Source organism: Candoia aspera, chromosome 2 (genome assembly GCF_035149785.1).
Source record: "Candoia aspera isolate rCanAsp1 chromosome 2, rCanAsp1.hap2, whole genome shotgun sequence".
NCBI lineage: Eukaryota > Metazoa > Chordata > Lepidosauria > Squamata > Boidae > Candoia > Candoia aspera.
Window position 1 is genome coordinate 211,222,481 of NC_086154.1, and position 20,046 is coordinate 211,242,526.

The 20,046-nt window shown below is 35.0% G+C and overlaps 1 protein-coding gene across 7 annotated transcripts in view; it reads right to left on the reverse strand.

The window, feature by feature from the left end:
• CSNK1G3 (casein kinase 1 gamma 3) overlaps positions 1-20,046 on the reverse strand; it is a 79,332-nt gene that overhangs the window by 28,141 nt on the left and 31,145 nt on the right. For 2 of the 7 annotated variants that reach the window (XM_063295290.1, XM_063295296.1), the window contains exons 6-11: positions 13,743-13,812; positions 11,824-11,972; positions 9,878-10,112; positions 8,009-8,094; positions 7,823-7,907; positions 1,195-1,343 (exon numbers count right to left, since the gene is read on the reverse strand). In XM_063295290.1, the coding sequence (XP_063151360.1) occupies positions 1,195-1,343; positions 7,823-7,907; positions 8,009-8,094; positions 9,878-10,112; positions 11,824-11,972; positions 13,743-13,812 (774 nt within the window). Of the gene's footprint in view, positions 1-1,194; positions 1,344-7,822; positions 7,908-8,008; positions 8,095-9,877; positions 10,113-11,823; positions 11,973-13,742; positions 13,867-20,046 lie in introns of those variants that run through there. The other 5 variants (XM_063295292.1, XM_063295293.1, XM_063295294.1 and 2 more) reach the window with 3 other exon arrangements.

Consider the following 20,046-nt stretch of genomic DNA (forward strand, 5'->3'; position numbering starts at 1 on the left):
ACTATTTTGTTATATCCTTCAAGATTCTGTTCAAATCCACATAATAATTATTTCACTAAACTTGTCTGAAAATAAAACAGAAGGTTCTATCGCTTCATTTAATGATCTAAATTCAGAAGACCAAAAGTCACATTACCAGTAGTCAATCAATCAAAGTTTATTGATTAGCCCTTAGGCCATATCAAAACATTACCAGGAGTCCTCACTTACCAATGGTAATTGGAACCAGAATTTCCACTGCTAAGCAATATGGTTGTAAAGCGTGATGGCATGTAACTGTGCCACTTAGCGACAGAAATTCCAGCACTTCCATTGGTAAGCAAATCACCTTGGGTCGTTAAGTGAGGACATCATGTAGACGCCATTTGTGACCTCCTGTAGCCTTCTCCATTGACTTTGCTTGTAGAAAGCAGCAAAAGAAGGTTGTAAATGGTGATCATGTGACCACAGGGCGCTGCAACCATTGTAATACAAAGATTGGCTGTAAGTACCACTCGTTCAGCACTGTTGTAAGTTTGAACAGTCACTGAACAAGTGGTCATTAAGTGAGGACCACCTGTATTGCAGCAATTGGCATCTGGTAACAAGTTTAATTTGCCATTTAAATTTCACCTAGCATACAGAACTGATTTATTATGCTGTGACTTCATTAAGAGTTTAAACAAAAATTTAAAATCTGTCAACTATAGTCAGAGGTGGCCTGGGGCCACAGGAAAAAGGTCCAGGGACATTAAATCAAATAAAAAACCTTGATTATGACCAAAAGCCAGCAAAAGATTCAGGGACCTCATTTGGCCTGTGACCTCATGTTGCCCACCTCTGATTTGAACTCTCTCCTGTTTTGCTCAGAAACTAATGCATATTCCTTTCAGGAATATGCACTAAATCCTTCATTTTAATGCATCAACATCTTCCTCTGTAGCAGGGCCCTTCCAATTTGAATTAGTTTTAACAGTGGACTCAATGTTTTTTACAAAATTTTAACTATGACTTTCTATAGCCACTTTGTGTCAATGTGCAGAAAGCTAGGATAATGATTATTATCATAAGCTTATCGCAAAGCATGGCGCTATAAAGTATTATTTAAGCAATACAAGACCATTCAATGTAAGCTAAATAAAAACTACTGCATTTCAATACTGTTAGAATTCAATTTTTCAAGAATATAAAAAATACTTATTGAACTATACTTACCAGTTGTTTACCAATCCAGTCATATTCATAATCAAACATATAACCTTTCCGATCAAACAAGTCCGTAAAGAGCTTTCTTAAGTAGTCATAATCTGGTTTTTCAAAGAAATCTAGCCTTCTCACATAACGAAGATATGTAGCCATTTCTTCTACATGAATAAAGAAGCATTTATAATATTAACTGGTAGAAAAAATAGTTTCTAATTACTGTAAGCCTCAGCTTTTTAGTATAAAAAGAGAAAGTACCTTTATCAATTAGTATTTAATACACATAATTTCAATGTTGTCAATTATATTTATTATTTTGTATTTCTCTTTCTAATAAATTTGTGATCAAAACATCTGGAGGGAGGAGGGAATAAAAAAAACGTGTATACCCAGCTTTTCCACTTTTTTCCTATCAGGTTATTCTTCCACTGAGAAAAAAATGAAAAGCCACTAATAAAATATGTAATGTGTATGTCATTAATGAAATATTTATTAAAATATTACTATAAAACAATGTTACAGCTAGTTCAACTTCAAAATTAATGGATAAAAATTAGTGATAGTAATATTGCTTTCACAGGGGAAGGGGTTACAGTAGATGAAATTCTGAGAGCTTGAATGACATCATTTTTAGTAAAACAGCATACTGTCACTATTCCAAAGCAGACGATCAGCCAATATTGCTTTTGCAAAATGCTGAAGACCTGCTATTCCCATGATTTTTATTTGCCTCATGCTCCTCCATCTTCTTTATTAAGTGAAAAAACCTCATAAATTCTTAAAGAGATACATCTAAACACAAGCAAGAAACAACTAATATATAAAGTTGAAAAACTTCTCAATTTCTGAAAAAAAGTCTAAATTTCCTAAGTCCCTCAAAGGCAAATGAGAATATTCAGACTAGATAACAAAATTGAAGTTTTAAAATACATTTTTATCAAAAGAATCAGGATATAAATTCAGAATAGTGTATTTTCTCATAGTTACAGGGAATCATTAGGAACTGCTACTGCGCATGGTAACGTCAGTGAACTTATTTAAGACTTAGTCCTAACAAATGGTACATACAACGGTAGCCTGAATGTCCAAGATAATAAATGGTTATTGCCTTTTATTTTTATTTTATTTTTTAAATGTAATTCTTTAAATTAAGTAGAAGAACATGTCTTATATAAAGAGTTTATCTGATTTTTTGCAGGACAATATGAAAACCAATGTTTATAATCACAAATACTAAAGTTCTTTTATGACTGTATCAATGGATTATTTCCTATTTTCCAACCTGAAAAAAGATAAAGTTTGAGGAATCAAACCACGTCAGCTTGAAGTTCCAGCTATAATACTGATTGTATTTTTAATGATTGTTTGGCTAAAACTAACACAATTTTTTCCTAATTTCATTAGCATACCAAAATATAGGAAAGTAATGATCAAGCAAGCACATTTTACCAATTGTGTGTGTCACCCAGATTGTAATGCATCAAATTATTTGTACAGACCTAATACAAGTAACAGAAAATAATAAAAACCTAGTTCAATCTCTTGCTCAGTACAGGAACCCAAATTAAAGCACTTCTGACAGATGACTGTCCAGCCTCCACTTGAACACATTCAGTACAGGGGAGGCCACCATTAATATTATCTAATCCATACAAGTTATAATAGCTACATCATTTGACTATGTCATTTTGATCTAGCCTTTATGTAACCAATGCACTGCTATGTTCTTCCTACAGTATCATTTTGTTTAAACATATTGAGATTTTTCTACAGCATTAGCATCTTCTCTGAATGGAACTGAAATATCTATCTGCACAGATTCATGCTACAAAAAAATGATAATCTCAAAACCACTTGGGCATGTACATATAATTTTCAATGGAGAAACTGTTGTAAAAATTCACTTCAGTTTCTGAAAATAAAATTTATCAAGCGTTTTCTGTAGAATGCCAGATTTCCTAGATAAATTCTTCTTGTAATTTGCAATCATAATATATTTCAATTCCATGCCATGAACATCACAATACAGATTACAAAAGAAAATTTTTTGTAATATTTTTATATTAACTTTCTGTGTTCTTACATACAATTTTTGAACTGTTCTACCAGTTATACTGGAATGTTCAGACCTTAGTAATTTTATTGGTATGCTTTCACACTATTAGCCAAGAACTAAAGATTCTAAATAATTTAATTTCCAATTCAGCAGTGATGTTTAAATTTATTGACTTACTCCAGCAATAGAAAGAAACATCCCATGAGTTTGTGTGCGTGCATAGAGATTTATTTTATGTTGACACCATGTTTTATATATGTTATTTTGACATGATTTATATACTGTTTTGATTTTAATTTTTATCTTGCTTTGGCTATGTGGTTATTTATTGTTCTATACTTTCAATTTTTTATTATGTTTAATTAACTTTATTGATTGCAATTTACTGAATAATACAAACTGCTTTGAGATGGCATTATACAGTTTTATACAATTCCAGGTTCCTCTAGCATAAACACTGAATGTTTCTTTCGTTGTAAAGGAAAGACTTTTTTTTTCAGTTATCCTGGGAAGCTCTAATATCTATGCCAAGATTGTCCATTTGTCCTGTTCAGTAGTTCTCTGAACATCTTGACCACCATGGGAACAAACAGGTATGCAGGGTTTATTTAAATCTGGCTTTTAGGGCAGGATGGATTGGAAGTGGCAACCAGTGGCTGATTAGGGTGGATGGGTGATTTCCTGGTAATAATCAAGCTAGCAGGGACTGATATCCCCCACCCCTCAGAATGTGTGGGAATATTTTCAGTTACTGCAATATGAAGGAGTGGATAAAATGCTGGAGGAGATCAAGCAGGCCATCTACCATTTTTCTAGATCCTTATTTATCTTGGCTGGTAAGATCCAACACAGTTTGACTAGATGGCTCCAGGAGGCAGTTAATGCCTCTTGCGAGTGAATTATGACCTTTCTTACAGTTCCTCCTGGAAATCTAAGTTCCTCCTGGAAATCTAACTGCTCCAAATCTCTCTTGGTCTAAAATGATGAGTAAGAGGGTTGGCCAATTACTAAACGACATGGAAGAAGAAAGCCAGTTTGGTGTATTGGTTAAGGTGCTGGCCTAGAAACAAGAAGACTGAATTCTAGACTTGCCTTATTAGGCATGAGAGGCAGCTGAGTGACTTTGGGCCAGTCACTCTCTCAGCCCAATTCACCTCACAGGGCTGTTGTTGTGGGGAAAATAAGAGACAAGAACATTAGGTGTTTGCCACCTTGAATTATATATTAAAAAGGTAAATTATAATAATAATAATAATAATGCCTACACACAGGTAGTCCTTGCTTAACGACCACAATTGGGACTGGAATTTTAGTTGCTAAGTGAAGCAGTCATTAAGTGAAGCTTACCAGATTTTACAACCTTTTCGCGGCGATGTTAAGTGAATCACCGCAAGTGTTAAGCAAACCATGAGGTTGTTAAGAGAATCACACGGCTCCCCATTTATTTTGCTTGTCAGAAGCCGGCCGGGAGAGTTGAAAATGGTGATCACATGATGCTGTAACAGTCATAAATGTGAACCGATTGCCAAGCACCCAAATACTGATCATGTGACCGCAGGGACACTGTGATGGTCCTAAGAGTGAGGACTGGTTGCAAGTCAGTTTTTCCCAGCACCGTTGTAAGTCTGAACTGTCACCAAATGAATGGCTGCTAAGCGAGGACTACCTGTATAGCATCAGAAACCCAGGCTACTCCAACTGATTACATTTACAATATGACTTACAAAATTTAGGTGAGGTTAGCTTACAAAAAAAAATCTTTTTCATGCTTATTGGATACCTCAAAAGGTACTAGAGATAAAATAAATGTGCAGGATGTTTAACACAGTTGATTTGGACCTGCTCTTTGGTAGTTCTGTTCTGGTTTAGGATTTGTATTTTAATAAATATAGTACCCAAAATAGAATTGATATAAGTTAATTCTTAAACATAAGTTGCATATGTATTGTTGAATTATGTACTGAAAACTTGGAATTTGTTGAGTTATAAGAACTGGGTATATCAGCATTAGGATGTAGCAAACAAGATATTGTGCCGTTGGAAAAAAAATACAACGTCAAATGTCAAATCCTGGATGGAAGAAATGTGTTCGCTTTCAACCTGTGAACTGGCTCTTTATAAATGTAATGGAAAGATTGACCAATTAGGTTCATGAGAACAAAGTTTAATCTGTTTAAAAAAGAAATGGAATGGTAGTTTATGCACTCACTGTAATGAATTTTTTACAGCAATAAAATAATTTTTAAAAATTAAAAATGAGCTTAAATTGTTGAAACATTTTTGCAGCCCTAAGTGTAACTACCTTATCTTCATGTTTCAAATTAATGTCATTAAATTTCTGAAATATTCCAGCCAAGTAAATAATATATTTTCACACTTCATTATTACTGCAGAAATCCATTTTCTTTTCCTTACGACAGAATTCAAACATAATTTTGAGTAATTCCACAATATGTGTCAAATAGTTGCCTTTAGAAATCCATCAAATATCCATGTTTAAAAACAAAAGAACAAACTGCTGTTAATTATCTTGACAAAGTTGTTGAAATAACTTATCCTTTTGGAATTGATTTTAATCTTATTTATTTCATTTACCACACTATTTAGAGAGTTGTATAAGTCTGGACATAAAATGTTCAGCAGTGTGATTTCTGTGAAGTATACAATGAATACAAAAAACATCTGGGACTGCTTCTTCAAAAATGCCATAAATCTGCAATATTTTCCTTCCACAGAACTCTATCAATTACACAAGCAATAATGTTTGTTAATGGAATATTGGCATTTTCTAAGTATGCTTTTAATGCAGCAAAATTGATTTGCTACAGCTATAAGACTTTTTGCAAACTGCATATCTTCTTATAGGATAAAGTTATCTTCAAAATGTAGAACACAGTCCATTAATAAAGCTTTGCTGTCCACAGCTTCATCCAACTGTAGGGAGGATTTTATTGTTTTCAACATCATTACCCATTTCATCAATGCTCCTTTGTACTGCTGTATTACTATTTAGTAAAGAGTTTCAATATTTCAGTTGGTTCTTGATGCATTATTATAGAAATAACTTCCTGCAAACATGGCATTATCAATGCCATGTTAGCAATAATCTCTGAAATACAGTAAAATGAGTAAGTCTGTGTTTGGCCTTCTTAGAACATTTTTTGAAAAAAATATTTCGAGGATTGCTTAATAATAAACAAAACAAATCATGAAGATTTCTGAAATATTCCAAGTCTTTATCCTTTTTGTCTGGGTGCTTTTCATGAAGATGATCACAGAGTTGAGACAGTTTCATTGCATCATTTGAAAATGTTTGCTGAAATAGTAAACACATCAGAAGACTGGCTAGAAGAGGACTTAATCTATATGCCAAGTTGTTTGATAAATAATGATGACAGTAATTCGTATTTGGAGGCATGGTTTCAAAACTAGGGACAATTCGATAACTTCTTACATTTTTCATGGCATGTTAACAAATATACAAGAATTCAGTTAGACTGACAACCAATTTTAACTTTTCAGTAACAACAGTTGCACATGGGCATAGAGCATGAGCTTTGAAATTATTGATATTGCTCCTGAGTCATAGATGGAACTAACTCAGGATGCCAAGAACAAATAAATGACAACATGTTCTGACAAACACATAAACAAGGAAAACTGCACAATTCTGAAAAAATCAGCCAGATGAGCAACTTCATTACTTCATTCTTTTTTGTAGTGCTCATTAAAAATCAATAAACACTCATGTGGGAGGGCGGAGGGTGGGATAAACTCTCAGATTAAAGAGCAGTATGTTCAAGAAACAGGTTAAAAGTAGCAGAATTAGCTGTAACAGAGACAAGTGCAAAATCCTTCACTCGGGAAACAAAAATCAAATGCATACATATAGGATTAAAGATACAGTACTTGGCTTAGTAAAGGCACTTGTAAAAAAGATCTTTGAATAATAGTTGATTGCAAATTGAATATAGCCAGCAGTGTGATGTGGCTATAAAAAAGACAAAAGCAACTTTAGACTACATCAACAAAACAAATCATGGCAAGTAATTACTTTATTCTGCTTTGTTAGGATACCGTATCAAATACTAGACCAGTTCTAGACATCAAATTTTAAGGATTCAGTGAAAATGAAACAGGTTCAGAAAAGAACAATAAGGATGACCAGGATACTAGAAATATTAGAGGAGTCAGCCTTCTTCAAAATGCTCATTAAGTATGTCACACAAAAAATAGGTCAAAACTTGGTATCTCTTATTGCAGACTTAAGATAGAAAACAGTGAATCTAAGTTACAGGAATGCAGATTCTGGCAAAACTTCCTAACAATAAGAGCAGCTTCATATTGGAGTTAATTAACCAGAGAAGTGATGTGCTCCTCATGGTTTGCAGTGTTCAAGGGAAGTCTAGGCAGGTTTAATTTCAATTCCTGAACTGTGCAGGAAGATATTTGGTGGCCTAAATGGCCTTTCCAACTCTATGACTCTAATTATTGCAGCATTGATTGTGCTGCCTGACACTATAATATATAGTATAACTGGCAATATAGCCACTTCATAGCCTACTCAATAGCAGAACTCTTTACCTGGAAAGTTTTCACATAGTACTTCTATAGGAGTTGCTCTCTTTGTATCTCCAATTTTCTGATACCGTTCTTTCAATGTATCTGCCTAAGTTTGAAAAAGCATCAAGTTAACTGCTTCAGAAACATTCTATGAAACTTTGGTAATATCATAAGAAACAAGACAAATCTAAAGAATTCATACACTACCTTTAAGCCTTGCCAGGGAAGGCTGCCTCTTAAAAAATACATGAACATATGACCTAAAGCTTCCAAATCATCTCTTCTACTTTGTTCTGAAAAAATAAATTGAAAATATGAAAGCTAGATTTCTGGACTGATATATAAAATTAATGGCAAATATGTACAAATATGAAACTGTATAAAATAATGTAAGCTTTTTGAAAATTATAGATAAGTACGAACAGCAAATTTCCAGTTAACAACTCCATCAAGTCAACCTGCCAAATCCCATTAAATGTAAAAGCATTAATTGGCTGCATAGACTCATCCATAAACTAATCAGAACATTATGATTCCAAGGTTTCTCTTTTTCCCCCCCATATCTTTTGACTACAGATTTCCAAGGGGAAGGAGAGAGGAGATACAGAACACTAAGGCATTAGTGTACATTGAAATATTCAATTTCAAACTTGGAAAAATGGCTTATTTTCATTTGGCATTCCACATGCAGCTGTTGCATGAAGTTGAAATACAAGGGTATATCTGTTTCCCCTCAAAAATAATACATCATATATTATTTAATATTGCTGCAGTGTTAAAAACAGTTGTCTAAATTTACTTTCTAAATTAATTACACACCATAGTTATGGTGCAATTTACACTATTTATATTAAACAGCTTTTTCTGCAACATTTTAACAAGTTTTCTCAGCAATTTACAAACTAAAGTTTCAATTCTAACTTCCTTACAAGTTAGAACTCCTGACCAAATTAGCAGAAGAGAGAATTGTAAGCCTTCTTTTAAAGGTAAAGATTTCCCTTGACGTTAAGTCCAGTTGTGTCCGACTCTAGGGGGCGGTGCTCATCTCCATTTCAAAGCCGAAGAGCTGGCGTTTGTCTATAGACACTTCCATGGTCATGTGGCCAGCATGACTAAACGGAAAGCCATTACCTGCCCGCCGAAGCGGTACCTATTAATCTACTCATATTTGCATGTTTTCGAACTGCTAGGTTGGCAGGAGCTGGGACTAGCAATGGGAGCTCATCCCGTCATGCGGATTCAAACCACCGACCTTCTAATCGGCAAGCTCAGTGGTTTAACCCGCAGCGCCATCACGTCCCAAAGCCTTCTTTAGATCTACATAAACCCTCACTATGAAGATATGGAAGAACTGACACAGTGCTATTTCTCAGGTGTAGGGTCAGGAGGGGGTTGAGCCCATGAGTTGAATGAATTGGTTGTTCATTAGTTTCTCCTTGATAGCAGTTCTCTTCTGTTTTCTGATGTGTTTTATTTTCTGCATTTTGTTACTGATGTTGTAATTGTGTTACCACCCGGAGCTGTTATATGTGACGTGGGTGGCTCAATATAAATATAAATATAAATATAAATATAAATATAAATATAAATATAAATATAAATATAAATATAAATATAGAAAGAAAGAAAGAAAGAAAGAAAGAAAGAAAGAAAGAAAGAAAGAGAAAGAAAGAAAGAAAGAAAGAAAGAAAGAAAGAAAGAAAGAAAGAAAGAAAGCTGACTTATTTAAGTAGGTAAATAACTGGCCTGTCTACTGGATCTAGTGGCACTGAGAGACAAGAAATCCTAGTTTTAAACCCAGTTGTGCAATAAAGGAAAACTGAAGAGTTGTAAAAGCTGTTCAGAACTAATCATTCATTAGGAAGGGTATAACTGAACTCAACAGTTCATTAAAAACTTTTTTTTAAAAATTAGGATTTTGCCATGCACTGACAACATTAAAGAATCACATCCATACTCTTACACATATGTTTTAATAAAATAGCTTGAGTTTTTAAAAAAAAATGATTATAACATACAAGCTGGTCACAAAAATCTAGTGAAGCTGCTATGTTCATGCTCTTAAAAAATACCTACCTTTTCCTAAATGTGTATTTATACTCATGTATCTAGCAGTTCCTGTAAGGCTTTTGTGTTCTCGATATGGTATGTGCTTCTTTGTTTCTGGATCTATGTACTCTTTTGCCAAACCAAAATCTATAATATGAATAATTTGTTGAGTTTTGTTTCCTGGTCGTCCTATTAAGAAGTTTTCAGGTTTTACATCTCTGTATATTAAGTTCTTTGAATGAACATATTCCATTCGGGAAATCTATCAAATAGAATGAAAGAAAGTTTTTAAAAATAAAAATAATTATAACTTTAGTAGCAAAACAAATGAAGATATTGTTCTGTTTTCCTGTCTTGAAATCCAAGGTTTGCCACAAACTGTCATGAGTAAGGATGGTGAGCAGGGGGCTCCCATCCAGACTGTCAAGCGCATGCGTAGCACTGATGAATTGTTCAGCCATTCAAAGAGACACAGATCGGGACCGCCTTAACCCTTGGGGGTTATATGTCTGGGTTTTCCCACGCTTCTTCAGTTTGTTAGGATTCCTGTTAAGTACTAGCAATAAATATTAGAGACCAGTTCCTTGTCTCAGTGTGTTTCCTGGTTGTTAGGACACAAACCAAATTAAAAATGAAAACTTTCCTAAGATTAATTTTATTTTGTTTCATAATATAAATGCAGGTGGTGATATATATATCTATCCATTAAAGACAGTACCTTTTAAAAAATGTCCCTTCATTAAATTATACAATGGTTGCCATTATGTGTTGTCAATGATAGTTCATAGTTCATACCACAAAGGCATTTCTAAGTTTTGAAACCCTGAAGAAAAAATGGACGAAGATGAAAAAACTGCTTATTTCAAATGTCTTGTAAATTAACTGGCTACCAGATATCCATAGATTTAAGAATATTCTGCTACACTTATGTGTAGAAAAGGATACTGCCTGCAGAATCATACTATAATTCATAGTAAACTTTCTAGTCCTTTTGATTTATAGTAGAGCTATCCTTTTTAAGGATTGTGTAATTATTGGCTACATGGATAGACACTAGTGTAACATGGAACCAATCACTATATAACCTTCAAAACTCATGAAAAGTATAACTCTACCATATATCAAACATCTCTGAAATGACCAACAAATTATGACAACTCCTAGGCATCATGGTAGCCCAGAAAACAACAAAATTTATCCAAAACCACCTAAACAAAACCCAAAGACCAATACCCAAGGAGCCATTTACAATATATAATGCAAGAACTGTGAAATCCATTACGTCAGCCAGAGATTTGAGAGAAAGCATCCATGAACATCAATTGGCAGTCAGAAGCATGATAAAAACTCCTTAATTTCACAACAGACTGACAAGTTCAACCCACTATTTCAATTGGGAAACTGTAGACATCTTAGACCAAGTCAGGTCCAAAAGTGGAAGAGAATTCCTAAAGGCATTGCACCCTGACAAATCAGCCATTAAAAGATATATTGAATTAAGCTCCATCTACAACCATTTAAGAAAGGAAGCAACCAAAGGTAATGGTAAAAGGCAAACACATCATTCCTCATCATACATATATTAACCAACACCGAGATAAGCAGGAACCAGCACCAGTTAAACAGAAACTACAAAACCCCACCCTATTTATTTAAAAAAAAATGTAAACAATCCCAAAGGCAAAGCTCTCTGGGTAGTTTACAATAGTAAAACCCCAAAATCAATCAAGGAAAAAATAATGCCCAAATCAAGGCTGGTAAGACAACCTACCACATATAAACAGCCAGCAAACTCCACTCTCCCATGCACTGATGATGTTACCTAGACTGGTAATGAAACGTCTGCAGGAAGAGAAGCAAGCTCAGAAAACACCAGGAACCCAATAATGATACATTCTTTGTGCATTCATGATATTTTCATTATTATTTAAGTATAAGGTACAGAAGACAATTTAAAGAGGAGTTATACTCACCAATTGTATGGCTATCATAAGTACAGTTTTCAAGGAAAATGTCCTATCACACAAGTCAAATAAATCTTCCAAACTAGGTCCCAGTAGTTCCAGCACCATGGCATTATATTTGCCACAAGGGCCAAAATAATAAACCTGAGGTATTCCATCTAAAAAGTGAAAATAAATAGCATCATTTATCTATCTATCTATCTATCTATCTATCTATCTATCTATCTATCTATCTATCTTTATATTTATATTTATATTTATATTTATATTTCAAATTTCCATCACTGCCTATCTCCCCCGAAAGGGGGACTCTGGGTGGTTCACATTTGAACTCATGGACTCTGGACTCATTTGGACTCTGGACTCATCACATTTGATTGCATTCAATTCCTAAACACCGGAAGATTCAGAAATAGCCTCTAGCTCCTTTTTATCTTAGCTATAGTATTTGCAAATGAAAACGTACCATCTTGCCTAGCTGTAATCATTAAATCAATTGAAAATACAAAAGTCAATAATGTCCCTTTGTGGAAATTCACTACAACTGTCTCAGCCTATTATTTAACAATTTCCCTATAAACAGTATCAAGTAAAAAGCTTACATAAATGGAAGAACATGATATTCAGTACAAGATATTTAGTAGTTTATTACCTATACAGTCTACCAATTTCACATTTTTAATGCTTTTAATACTAGGATTTATGCATCCTTAGGTTTTAGGCAAGATGATTCATAAGCAATCCAGATAATGAATCCACATACAATCTGAACATATAAGTTATTATTTCTCCTGAAAATCACTGTATCTCCTTCAAATTTCATTGTAACAAAATTCCTATTTCATTACAGATAAAAATTTTAATAAGACTAGCCAAACAGAAATGAAGGAAAGAACTAATACTTTTTGCTGCAAGCCTCACTGGTAGCATTCTTAATTTAAAAGCTTTGAGAAACTTCAAACTACGTCAAGACAGTTGTCAGTCTCTCTAGTATTTCCAAATCAAAATATTTTCATCTTTCATTAGTATCTAAAATAGCAAACAGGTAAATTTTGAAAATCAGTGATGTCTTAATTTATTATAAATTGCTCTGTAAAAGCTTGTCCCGTGATGATTTTTACAATGCTAGTCATGGGAAATGCATGTATAAAATGCTTGTAAATTTATATCTAGCTCTGTCCATGAGAAATAGAACATCGTATTTGAATAGCAGATGCCTTATCAAAGGTTACTGTACCTTTTTTAAAATTAAACATTGACCTTGTATGAGTACTATCAAACTTATAGCCACATATGATTAAAGCACATTAACTCCTTTTCAATTACAAGGCAGGTTGAAAAGAATGAATTATGAGGAAGAAGGTATTTTGATGCGTGGCTTTATCTGTGAATGGCTTATCAGGCAAATGCTAGATGTGTCTGCAGTGAGATGTGCCATTTGTTATGTATCAATTATACATATCAAGTCCATGGAATGTTTCAGTGTCTAGTACAACATAAATATTCCTGTCAATAAGCATTTATAATCCAAATGGTAAGTTCCCAACTTTCTACGAAAAACAATTCTTAAGCAGACACTGTATCGTAAAATATTGATTAAAAAATAAAGTTTATATTTAAATAATTAAAATGTATTGAAAACAAAACAATTAGAAACAAATAACTAACCAGATTATTTAGATTCAAGCAGCAAGTTGACTTAAGGGCAAAAGGCCTGAGTAAGAACTGATCAAATCTTGCCTGCCAATGAAAGGACAAAAACTAGCCTGACTCCCTCATCAGATTCAGAGTCTGAGGAGACTTATTGAGAAAACTCTTTCTCATATTTCTGCCAAAGATACAGTCAGCAGCACAAACCAATACAGGCATATATACTCATAAATGTTTGTTTCATTAACAATTTCCATTCCACTATAAATCATACTTACCTCCAGACCCTAGCTGCTTGTAGAATCTGTATTCCAAGTGCAGTTGTGGTGCTCTTGACTTCATTGGCTCCTGGAGAAACCAAAAATTTCCATTTTGAAAGCCAAGATCTACAGTAATATAACACTGACAATAAAAAGTGGTAGGCAGAAATAGATTTATATGCAGATATGTAACTCATTTGCTGCACTAGTAATTGCCCCAGTCTTTACTGCTGTGTTGATCTTCTTCCATGGCAGAAAGAATGCCTGAGCACTCTTTAATGTATGAGATACATGCCCAAATAAGTACAGAATATATAGTATGCACCCAGTGTTTCTCAATCTCAGCAACTTGTGTGGACTTCAACCCCCAGAATTCCCCAGCCAGCATGTAGCATATTCCTATTCTAGATGATACCATATACTCTCCTACAGAACAAGTATACTGTATTGTTTGGAAATGCTCACAGACTCATCGATCTTACTGGAGGATCAAGTGACCTCTGTGGCCATAAGCATTTATTACCAGCTCTGACTGGTAAATCTGTTTATTGTTTCCTGGAAAAGAATAGGCTGGCCACCATCATCCACACTTAAATTACTGCAATACAATTTACATGGGTCAACCCAAGTCCCTGATACTGAAGTTGCAGTGAGGCACTAGACATGCCCATACTGAGCCAGGTTCAAAGCTTTGCTTTCAGGCCTAAACAACCTCAGATCAGAATCCCTTGTAAATTGCCTTTCCAGATACAGACTGGGCAGTAGCTAAGATCATCAGATGAAGTCATGTGATTTCTGCCACAACTTGCAGATAGACTTTCTCTGTAATGGTACCTATTTTCTGGAATGCTTTGTATTGTGATATTTAGGAGGTGCCTACTACTATACAGTTTAGGCATTTATTAAAGACTCATCTGTTCAACAGGCCTACCCTATCTAAATGTTTATGATTTTGTTCTGTTACAAGTATTTAAATCTATCAGAATTTTTATTCTCTGTATACTTCAAGATATATTAACATTGAAATTCAAGACATAAATTTATTAAAGAAATACTTATTTTATTCCATTCTTTGATCCTCTGAAAGAAAACAATACAGAAGAGACTAGCTTTTCTTAAAATTTCCACTATCCCTTCTTTAGTAAATGGGGCAGGGCGGAAACAAAGGGTTTTCTTAACAACACAATGCTCCACATCTTCTCCCTAAGCTCAGAGAGCACTAAGAACTCCACAATTCAACCATGAGCTACATACATTCTCTTCTATTGTTTCATATAATAAGCAATATAGGCATTTGTTATTGTAGCCTGAATTTCTCCCTACCTATTTTGTGAGTCTTGTGTTTCAGATTGTGGTAGTGTTGGGTAGAAGAAATACGAATGAGGGATGCCCCAAATCCCCATACTGAGGACCAAGACTCAATGTGTCAAAGATACTTAACACTGATGATCAACCCTACAGTAAAGTTTATGAAAAAATAAACAAATAGTAAAAATATTGCAAGATAGAAAGCAGACAGCACTTTATTTTTATTTAATAAAATATTATATGGAAAATTGCATTCTCCCTGTCACATACAGCACTTTGGAAAAACACTACCACAAACTGAAACACAAGACTCACAAAATAGGTAGGGAGAAATTCAGGCTACAATAACAAATGCCTATATTGCTTATTATATGAAACCACAGAAGAGAATATATGTAGCTCAGGGTTGAGTTGTGGAGTTCTTGGTGCTCTCTGAGCTTGGTTGTTTGCTTGCAGACGTTTCATTACTCAGCTAATAACATCATCAGCGCACTGTTGGACAACGAAACATCTATAGGAAACAAGGCTATAGTCACAAACTTTAAACATATATTTTTCTCTTCCTGCCCATAATAGAAAAACAGTTTTGTTCACTTCTAGCTCTTGGACTGTTTTCTTATACTGAAAGGACAACATTCATTCATTCATTTGATTTCTATAGCCGCCCATCTCAACAAGTGACTCTGGGCAGCTAATTACGTATTATACACCAAGAATGGGACTTAGAATGATATCCAGAGCTGAATGAGAAGTCCATTCACGCAGCCAACATTTATTCTTGTTTCTCCCCAGATTGCCCCACAACCTCCCAAAATCTGTTCCAGAGAATTCTACAACTTTCCAGAGCAGACTCTAACAACATCTAGGGCCATGCAAAAGGAGATAAAATTGGCTATGGCAGAGTCAACAGAAGAAAACAAATTGGGGGGGGGGGTGGAGTTTGAAATACATGCAATACTTTTTTTTAGTACTCTTACAGTTATGTTTGTTATGCAGTATATAACTAGGTTTATCTGTAAAATTATATTTGGTGATGAAACTTTTATTGGCTGAATTTATTTTTTGTTGCAAATGGACTTACAGACTGTTATACTTTAAGAAATGCAGTACTGTGTAGCAGATTACAGTCCAGGAATTTCCTCTTCAGAATCAGTCCTGAAATCTATTTTATTTACCCTTAATACTCTTCCTTTGTGTGCCTGATTCATGATTTGGGTTTTCGGTATCATTGTAATCTAACTGATGTTCCTTTTAGCAATCTGAACTATAAAAGTTAATTTCTTTTATGAATTGAGTAGTCTGCATCCATTGATTACTGTATTTGCTAACTTCTGCTAGGCTTCTTATCAGTGTGAGAAATTAATTCTCACCCAGTGCTGGTAACTCAGATCTATTAGTCTTTTGAAGTCTTTGATGATGACACATAGTCAGCTATATTGAAATGTCTTATTAACATTTCATCTTCAGTGTCCTTTCATCACCTCACTGTATAAGGATAAGATGGAGATTAATGTGTTTCGGCCTGACAGTCCTTCTCATCCTCTATTGTGTTTCCCTTCAATTTGTCTGCAGGATTCCCAGATTATTCCTGTTTCCTCCACCAGAGCTCAGGGTTTTGACTGATATTCAGTTGACTCTTGCAATTTATGAGAAAGTTGGCACATTTTTATTTCATAAGTATTCATAGATCAGGGAGTTTCTGATGGAGAAAATTGGTGTTTTATCTAGTTGTTTCTGTCATGAGTACTGATGGTGAGCAGGAGGGGCCTCTGTCCAGGGGGGAAAACGCATGCGTAGTACTGAGGAGTTAAGCAGCCATTCAAAGAGACACAGATCGGATCCGCCTTAACTCTTAGGGTTTATCTGTCTGGGCTTTCCCACGCTTCTTCAGTTTGTTAGGATTCTGTCTTGTGTAGCAATAATAAACACTAGAGACCTACTCCTCGTCTCAGCGTGATTCCTGATTTTCCAAAGACATTTTCCAAATGTCTCTCCTTTATTTTTTTTTTGTTCCTCCCTCTTTCAATGGGAGTAGCAGTTTGTTAGGATTGATGTCCTAACAGTCAGGAAGCACGCTGAGACGAGGAGTAAGTCTCTAGTGTTTATTACTGCTACACAAGACAGAATCCTAACAAACTGAAGAAGCGTGGGAAAAACCCAGACAGATAAACCCCAAAAGTTAAGGCGGATCCGATCTGTGTCTCTTTGAATGGCTGCTTAACTCCTCAGTACTACACATGCATTTTCCCCCCTGGACAGAGGCCCCCTCCTGCTCGCCATCAGTACTCATGACAGTTTCCCTTGGTTATTTCGTACTCAAATTAGTGCAGTCATCTTCTGGCAGATGATCCTAACTTCTCTCTCCATCCTTTGAGTCCAGAACAGTACATTTGGACTTTTCTAAACCTTCCATGCTATTTTCATGTCTCATTACATTGCAAGACTCTTCACTGATTCCCTGTTCAAGCCAGACCCAGTTTAAACTACTGGTACTTATGTTTAAGAGCCCTCTGGCCACAAACCCACTAGCATCTGCCTGCTTCTATCTTTCTCTATAATCACTCTCTACGTTCACATGGGCAAGGTCTTTTTTTCTGTAGACTAGAGATTCTCTAGAGATGTGGCTTCCAAATTCCAGGTTCCCAGGGACCTGGCCCCATGATATTGGAATTAGCAATATATTAATACTAAAAGCAGAAGATAGTAACATTGTAGGGAAAAAAAGAGTGCATTTTGTCCTTTACCAAACAAACAGAAATACATTAATTTTCAGGGGGGAAAAAAACAAGGCAAAGTGAAACAAGATTCAGAATTTTACAAATTCATTTTCTGATTTAATGTACAATCTGCAGTTTAGATTTGTTCTTACCCTCCATTTTCAGTATTTTCTTATTTTCAAAGACTTGTGAAAATTTAATTTTTGCCTCATCTTTTTATATCTCTATTTGTTGACTTAGTGTATTTTCAAACACACACTAGTTTGTTTCACATCTCAATAATCTAATTCATTATTTAAAACATAACATTTTAGTAAAATGTATCCATCTTTTTCTTTCAATTTCAACACAGCAAAAAAAAAGTGTTAAGGGAAAAAAACATACTTTTATTTTATGCCTTCACATCTCTACTCTTTTCCCATTTCATTAAAAGAAGCACTTTATTCAGCAAGTCATCCATAAATTCCACCCTTATTCAATAACAATTTTACCCCTAAAGAAAGCAAAGTCACTACTGCTTAAATGGCATAAAGAAGTTAAAATAATGTCTTTATTGACTGGAAGTAATTTGGGCTTACTTTATAGCAATGATGGAGGCACAAGGCTATTTGAAGTATTTAGCATAACAGTAAAGATTCCAACATCTCAGAAGCTTCTGGAAGATATAATTAAACTTGAACATACACAGGAAAAGAGATTCCTCTTTCTGGCAAAGTACTTTAGTCCAAAGACTGGATTATTATAAACACTGGAAGATTTCACTTTCCATCTAAGTAGGTAGCCTAGGTGACTGCCAATATATTATAAGAGGAAACACAGAAAAATAGATATATTCTAAAAGTGCAAGTTACAGAAAGGATTAATAAAGAATGAAAAAAGATATGGAAAAAAAGATATGGAAAAATTACCTTCAGCTGGATAGAATACAGCCTAACATATACATTTGATAAATCCAAACAGAGCTAGAAGCTTAACAGAAAATTACTGAAATGAGACTGAAAGGCATGATATATCAAAATTGGCTCAAAACTTAACCAAGATACGCCCAAGATGTGAATCTTTATCACAAGAGCATGTGGGCACTAAATCACAAAGTCTGTGAGCCTAAAATGTTAGGCTGGTGGGCACCGACCACAAGGGATTAATGTATGTATGTATATATCTGACTCCTAAATCCAAATGAAAATAGCCCAAAAGGGACAGAGAAAGCAGACAAAAGCCAAACCACAAGGGAAAAAAGGGTATAAACTTTTTAGAGACAAAAGATACCAAAAAAGAAATCAAAGCACATAGCAAAGATGGAAGACTTTAAGTTAAGCTAATGAACCAAACTCAAAGCGGGATCATAGAGTTATATTAAACTGCCCAGCAACAGGGGCATTATAAGTATTGTCTCATGAGAGGCCAAAGTTGAGGCAAGTGAAAAACTTACCCAAGCTCATCTGAAAGTGGATTATAACCTAGATCTCTAAGTCCAGGAGTTTCCAATCACTCAATCTGAAGACTTTATCTTTATTCTATAGTGTTTATAATTTATTCATTTTTAAATTAATTGGTTGCCCAAGACCAGTGGACTCTGGGTGGTGTACAAAACTAGAAAAAATCTAAAAATGGCTAAAAACATTAAATCAAACAGATAGCCCAGAGTAAAACAACAATAAACAAAATCAACAAAACAAAACAAAAAAGGGGCCATTAAACAAATAAACATCAACCCCAAGCTTGGGACCAAAGCCAAGTTTTCAAAGCTTTCCAGAATCCTAGGAGAGATGGCCCATCCTTCTATCTGGGGGGATGCTGTTCCACAGGGTAATAGCTACAACAGAGAAGGCTTCCTGGGTTCCACAAGATGGCAATGTTTAATGGAAGGGACCTAGAGCACACCCACTCTGCTGGAATGGAAGGGGTGGGCAGAAATGACTGGAGATAAGTGGTCTCTCAGATATCTAGGCCCTATGCCATACAGGGCTTTATAGGTAATAATCAGCATCTTGAATTGCGCTTGGAAGCTGACTGGAAGCCAAAGCAGCTCACGTAGGAGTAGTGACACATGGGCACACCAAGAGGCACCCATTACTTCTTGCGCAGCTGAATTTTTAACCAGCTGTAGATTCCCGTGGCCAAGGGCAGCCCCATGTAGAGCACATTGCAATAATCCAATTGTGAGATGATCAGAGTATAAGTGACTCTCTGTAGGGCCTCCAGATGGATGAAAGGACGCAACTGGCACACAAGATGAACCTGTGCAAAGGCTTTCCTGGCCACAGCTGCCACCTGCTCTTCGAACAGTAGCTGCA